The 7002-nt window shown below is 43.4% G+C and overlaps 1 protein-coding gene across 1 annotated transcript; it reads left to right on the forward strand.

Annotated features, from left to right (window-relative positions):
* The first annotated feature begins 1686 nt into the window (after positions 1-1686).
* On the forward strand, positions 1687-6338 carry LOC134452684 (putative fibroblast growth factor 1). The gene is made up of 4 exons (XM_063203190.1): positions 1687-1946; positions 3390-3615; positions 4690-4793; positions 5142-6338. Exons 1-4 carry the CDS (start codon positions 1923-1925, stop codon positions 5337-5339), a joined length of 552 nt encoding a protein of 183 aa, XP_063059260.1. The 5' UTR covers positions 1687-1922; the 3' UTR covers positions 5340-6338.
* The last annotated feature ends 664 nt before the right edge of the window (positions 6339-7002 follow it).

Below are 7002 nucleotides of genomic sequence, written 5' to 3' on the forward strand. Positions count from 1 at the left end.
GTGCGTGCGTGCGTGCGTGCGTGCGTGCGTGCGTGCGTGCGTGTGCGTGTACATGTACGTGTGTGTTTATGTGCGCGTGTGTGTGTTTGTGTGCGCCACACACGCAACTGTAAACTGGATTCTTCTGGAGTAGTCTGTGCTCTTAAGTCATATGCCACTTCCCTTATTAGTACGCTGTGCTTTGATAAAGCAGTGAAATGTGCAGTGTGGAGATAGAGGGCATACTTCACCCATATGAGGCTGTATATCTCCACGACAGCAAGACTCAACAGGATAGAGGGGTGTGGAGCTTCTACGGTACGGTACTGTAATGTTGGCTTGTTAAGAAATGTGACGTGACGTTCGTCATATTTCGTGACAGTTCTTCTGCAGATGTTGAGTCACAAAGTAATTTTCTGATAACGGTAACCGTAGTGATCAGATGTCCACAGTTTTGAAGGCGTAAACATAGCCTACAGCAGAGGTTCCCCAAACCCCCACCTCTGACTCAACAAACAATAAAACTCAAATAAATTGTGAATAGCAACACACACAGACAAATACTATTTTGATTTTTCACAACATGATTTCATGGCCCACTTGGGCCCATCAATGGGCCCTGGCCCACACTTTGAGAATCGTTGGCCTACAGTATTTGTAACTGTAGCAACAATGACAAACACAACTGGCCAAACAACAATGATGTTACGACTGTAGTTGTATAATCTGTTTACCCTTCGAAATTTCCAGCAACCAAGTAACCACATTTTTATGTGCCATTGTGGAGTTTTCACATGAAACTATTAAAATAAGAAAAACAATAGACTACTTTAAGTTGATTCAGTTTTGATCCCATTCTGTGCTATATGATGGAATGTAAGAGGTAGTGTGAGTTATTTTTCATAACTAATCTATGTGAAAACTCAGCCACATATCATAACTGGATTTGTGAAAGTTTTAGCCATTGTCAGGGGGAAAAAAGTAAAGATTAAGCACAAAAGACTTCATGTCATGTGCTCACTGCTTTTCCTCTGACGTGTTCAAACATTGACATGGAAAAATGTACAGTAGTAAACCATATATAGGACAGGTCTTCCTTTTACGTTTTCTATGATTGCTTTTACGTCACATATAGGCCCTGAATTCCAAAGAGTCTCGAATTCCAGTCAACGGAATCCAACAGAATCCATTCTAGAACCCCAGACAGAACTCCAACAGTCAGCATTTCAGGTAAATAGAGTCATAGGAGATTCCTGGAATACATGTCATGACATAGTTGCTACCATATGTGTTTTAGTTTTTTTGCCCCCTTTTTCACCCTGTACAGTGGAGGACCAATGGAAGCCTAGTACAAAAGAGGCAGGGCCGCTGACTGCTTTTGCCGGGCCCGGGACAAAGCCATTTGAAGGGCCCCCCCATCCAATACATACAATGAAAGAACGACCCAATATTGGGCCCCCCTCTATCCCTGGGCCTGGGACAACTGACCCCTTTGTCCTCCCATGTCAACTTCCCTGAGTAGAGGTGAAATGCTAGCCAGGCAGGCTGCTTCCCGGCCTCAGTCCGCCCTCCCCAGCCAGGGCCTGGCGGTCACAGTGAGCTCAAGGAGTAAATATAGACTCAGCGTTGGCCTACGGGCACTGGGCCAGTGACGCAAGAGCTTCTCCGAGTAACACAGTACAAATACACACCACTGGTAGAGGGGATCCTGCAGACAGGGACACCGGTAGCCAGAGTGTAGTCTATATATTAGCGTATACGACCAACTCACAGAAGACTTCAGTCGGACACACTTCAGAAGATATAGCCTACTGTTTTAAATATTCTATTCAATTTTAACTGTTCGTTTGTGGATAACGTCTTCATTTTGGGTTCCTTGAAACTTTGAAAGGCCGTGCTTGCTGTTAGAGTGACAGAGAAACCACAAGAAGCAACACCAGACCATGCCAGCCCATAACACACTCCTGGTAAGTCACCCTCTGTGCTCCATGCTAGAATTGTCTTCGCACTTTGCACGTCATTCACGCCCAGCCAGCAATCCTTCGGTCCCCCCTTGATTTGCGGGAAATATAGTCTCGCACTCTGGTACAATTTTCGAGGCAAGCTGTCTGTGTTCATATTCCCTTGGCCTGCCTGTGGGACTGCTGCTGTGCTGTGCTGAGGAAGAAGAAATCAGCGGCGAGACTGGATGTGAGTGTGCCTGCACTGAGCTGTTGTGCTGCTGTGCTCAGGCCCAGACAAGGGTGAAAAATCAGGCCGGGCATTTTAGAGAAGACCGGTCCACGAGGCATTGAGAGAGGCAATGTCATTTTTTGGATGACAAAATGTTAGTCATCCAATATGAGCTATTTTGACCCTGGGAGAGGTCTGCTGTAGTGGCATGAGGAGTGATACCATTGCGGTCCAGGCCAAAATCATCAACAGTCCACTGGGGAAATGCCCTGTATGCCCTATGGCTATAGTCTGTGCCTGGCCTGTCCTGTGCTGCTGTGCTGTGTTGTGTTGTGCATTGCGGGTAGGCCTCACATTCCTCCAGTGGCTGAGTTTTCCTGAAGCGGGGCCGGCCGTGGTGCGGCGCGGCGTGATGGCTTTCCAAGACATTCCGGATGTGGAGCTTGGCAGAGGCTGAACACACAGAAGATACTAGAAACTAACTGACTGAGGCTGGCTGGCCAAGGGGCCACAGCCAGGTTTTTACCTTAAGGATTTAGCTAGCACTGGTCAGCTGACAGCTGTGCTCAGCTGTTGCACTTGTGGGACGTTTAATGTTTATGAACTGGTGACGCATGCTGAAGGGTCAAGAGTTTGATGAAGAGGGATGTCCGCCAATGGGACATCCTTCATCGTCTGGGGTTGGGGGGGTTCTCTGTCCAGACATGTCCAGTCTGGAGAACTCCAGCCAGACTAAACTCTGTCTTTATTGAAATATACTTCCGACTAGCATTACAGTGTAATATATCAGGAGTCAGGACGTAGACTATATTTTATTCTGCATGACTTCACTGATAAGCCTATTACAAGAGGGAGAAAAAGTTCAAAGTGTAGCAATAAACCAGCAGTAATGTTTTTGAAATCTGGCAAAAGTGACGTTATGTCTGATTGCTGTGTGTTGAGTCAGTGGCCCAGTTGTTGCATACCAGGAGGCAGGGCTGTAGACTACTTCATAAAGCTGAAGCTTGCACGCTGCCGGTCACGCACGGGCAAGTACAAAAACCGGAGCTCCATGTACGGCACGGCGCGTCTGTGTCCACGTAATCAAAACAATTAAGTGGGCGTCATCGGCATTGTATATATTGGCCTACTGTTTTCACGCCGGGAATAAAGTAAACGAGATTCATGTTGGGCTATTTAAACGGCTGAGAAGGAAATCATTGTTTTGACGAGGGCTACTGTGCGTTATTATCTTGCAGCCTCAACTGCACTTACCGGGTTCAAGCGGACGTAAAGAGGAACTTCACAACATGACCGAGGGGGAAATTACTCTTCTCCATTTCCATCTGGGGCCAGAGAAATTTGAGCCCCGCCATCCTGATCATACAGCTTTAAAAAGACTCTACTGCAAGAACGGAGGATACCATCTCCGATTACAACCGGACGGAACTGTCGACGGCTGTCAAAACGAAAACGACATGAATAGTAAGAATTTCAATGCTGTTCCAATGGCCAGATGTGCTCAGTCTCCACTGAATAATCTCACTCATATTCTTGCTGTATGTCTCCATCTACACACGTCAAAGGAACCATTCAGTATGAGATATGATATATGATGTATGATCTATGTGATATGATATGATATGATATGATATGATATGATATGATATGATATGATATGACATAGGTAGGCCTATATAATATAAAACGGGCAATAGCCTACACTATAATAGGCATAATATAATATAATATAATATAATATAATATAATATAATATTGGCCTAATAGGCTACCTAATAGGCCTACATATAGGCCTAGCGGTAACATACCATTACATAACATAACATAGGCCTAACATAGTGGTTCCCAACCTTTTGTGGCCCGGGACCCCACTTAGACATTACAAATATCTGGGGACCCCATACACATATTTTTTACACCACTGGAAAAAAAAAAGACTGAGCAACATTGTGGGCTATTAAACCTAGATATGTCTGAAAACATATAAGATTGCATGTGACATTTGAATCAGAACATTAATTCATTCATTTTATATTAATTAGCAATACTTCAGTATAAATCTGTAGGCCTATCACACTGAAACATTTCAAGTGACCCTGTTTTGAGGTCCAGGCAACCCCGTATGGGGTCTTGACCCCAAGGTTGAAAACCACTGAATAGCGTAATATAGCATAACATAACATAACATAGCAAGACCTAATATAATCATACCATAGACTTTTTACCACTTTTCACTTGGTCCTCTGCTGTCTCAAGCTACTCAGTGGTTCCCAAAATGTGGGTCAGGACTCCTAATGGGGGCGTGGAGGTCCTGCAGGGGGTCACGGAGACAAGTGAATGCTTGCATAAAACCTAGGCAGTAACATTAACATGTCTATGATGGCAACATTTAGCAACACAAAAACATGTTTTGAGCTTGGAATACAATGTGGGGATGGGGGTCGAGAAAACATTTGTTGATCCAAAAGAAGAACTTTCTAGTCTCCTCGTAGGCTTCCAAACATGAAGTCTTATCTTTTCAACCATCTTTGCCCACAGCTGTTCTGAGAATCCAGGCCACAAGTCTAGGAGTGGTGGTTATCCAAGGAATTCAGACGGGACGCTACCTGGCCATGGACCAGACCGGAAGACTTTATGCATCGGTGTGTGTTATAGCCTATTATGAAACTCTCGCGACATTTAAAATTGCAGCAGAAGTTAACCATTTCTGTCTTAAATGGGTATCATATTCTGAACATCAGATAGTATGTCTGGACAACTGTCTGGGCCTAACTTGTAAAAACTTAGGCTGGAATATTTCTAACCCTTACTCATGAAGTCTTAGGCTGGTTTGAGCATAATTAGGCAATCTGATATCAACAACAATAGTTATCTCCGTCAGCTGCATATGACTTGCACAGACTTGTGACTGTCCGTTTGATATCAGGTTGACTGCATTTCATTTCCGACTAATTGTATTCATTGAGTTATTCTTGTCTTGTCTGTTACAGGCCTCCCTTACTGACGAATGCTACTTCCTGGAACACATGGAGGAGAATCATTATAACACATACAGGTCGTACAAATACAGGGATGGACAGCAGTGGTACGTGGGATTAAAAAAGGACGGGCGTCCTAAAATGGGTCCCCAGACCGACATTGGCCAGAAGGGGGTGTTCTTCCTACCACGGCCAGCAGGTGGCGTCTAAGCTCCATGTTTGAAAAAGTCTGTGAAAAGCCTCTTCACCAAAGATCCCTTACTGTCTTTGTCCTCAATAAGGTCCAGGCAGGGCTGTCATGTTCCCACTTGTAGGATTTTTTTCTGACACACTGCAGAGATGTAGCCATGGCCGTAACTACCATTGAGGTAGTTTTTCTGTATTTTTTCCAGTAATGTCAAATTTATCTATGATGAAAATCGATACGTACATACATGATCAACAATGGTAAATTCAGTCTGTGTACGCCACCCCCATTTATCCTCAAGGCAGTGATTAATGACAACAAACTAAAGAGTTTGACTGAATTGTTTGAAACATTCTAAATGTACAGCATGCAGTACAGCGTGAAGGATTTGACCTCTGTATTTGAAAATGTCTGGTTATGGCCCTGGATGTTGCCTATTCATCTGCATACAAATTCACATAGAAATGAAGGAAGCAAATCTAATTCAGCACATGCTGGCGTCAACATATCAGCTTCTAACATAGGTCACCAATGCACAGTAGGCTATAGAGGTTTTAGCACTTAACTTATTTCCTTTATATATTTTTATATTTTTTTATATAATTTATTTATTTATTAAAAAATGGACTATAGGACCTACATTTAATATGATTTATTTATTTTAAGATGCTGTGTTGACCAAATGAAACGTGCTATTAACCATGTTTCGGCTAATACATATTGTATTGTATTGTACCTTTCAATAAAAAGCTATTTTGTATTAATTTCTGCTTGTCGTGTGGTAGGCTACATGTGACACTTCTCCAGGTTATTTTTTAAATAACGAAATTGTCATTGGGGTTTTCCTTTGTATGTTATATTTTTCACATTGTAGGCCTAGTGTCATGAAATGGAACTCTCCCTAATTTCAATGTAGGATTTCGTAGCCTATATTGTATTGTATTCATCAAGGGCTCATCCAATGAAAGGAAACAACATAATATGTTGTTGTTTAATATAACAACTATCCCATAACTTCAGAAATTGAAAGACGTCATTATCAATTATCTTAGATTTTGCTATTCACTGTCACATGCAAGCAGGCAGTCATGGGTGAGCGGTTAGGGCGTCAGACTTGCATCCCAGAGGTTGCCGGTTCGACTCCCGACCCGCCAGGTTGGTGGGGGGAGTAATCAACCAATGCTCTCCCCCATCCTCCTCCATGACTGAGGTACCCTGAGCATGGTACCGCCCCACCGCACTGCTCCCCATGGGGCGCCACTGAGGGCTGCCCCCTTGCACGGGTGAGGCATAAATGCAATTTCGTTGTGTGCAGTGTGCTGTGGAGTGCTGTGTCACAATGACAATGGGAGTTGGAGTTTCCCAATGGGCTTTCACTTTCTTTCACTTTTCACTTTCACTTTCACTTTCACTTGCATATGAATTGGTTGGTGCAATTGTTCACAAGCATGAAATCACCATAGACCAAAACACACATGCAACATACAATGACCTTATTCTCTAACTGTAGTTATCACAGACCATGTATTTCTCCATATCCACTTCATCTGCAAACATACAGGCAGGTGTCTATAACCTTTTAAACTTGTCTAAAACGAGTTTGAAACTAGCCTTTTACCTACACCTAACCTAAACCGCAAAGGTGCGCTGTGTAATATTTCAGTTGCTTATTTGCAGAAATCCTAC

Source organism: Engraulis encrasicolus, chromosome 7 (assembly GCF_034702125.1).
Source record: "Engraulis encrasicolus isolate BLACKSEA-1 chromosome 7, IST_EnEncr_1.0, whole genome shotgun sequence".
Taxonomy (NCBI): domain Eukaryota; kingdom Metazoa; phylum Chordata; class Actinopteri; order Clupeiformes; family Engraulidae; genus Engraulis; species Engraulis encrasicolus.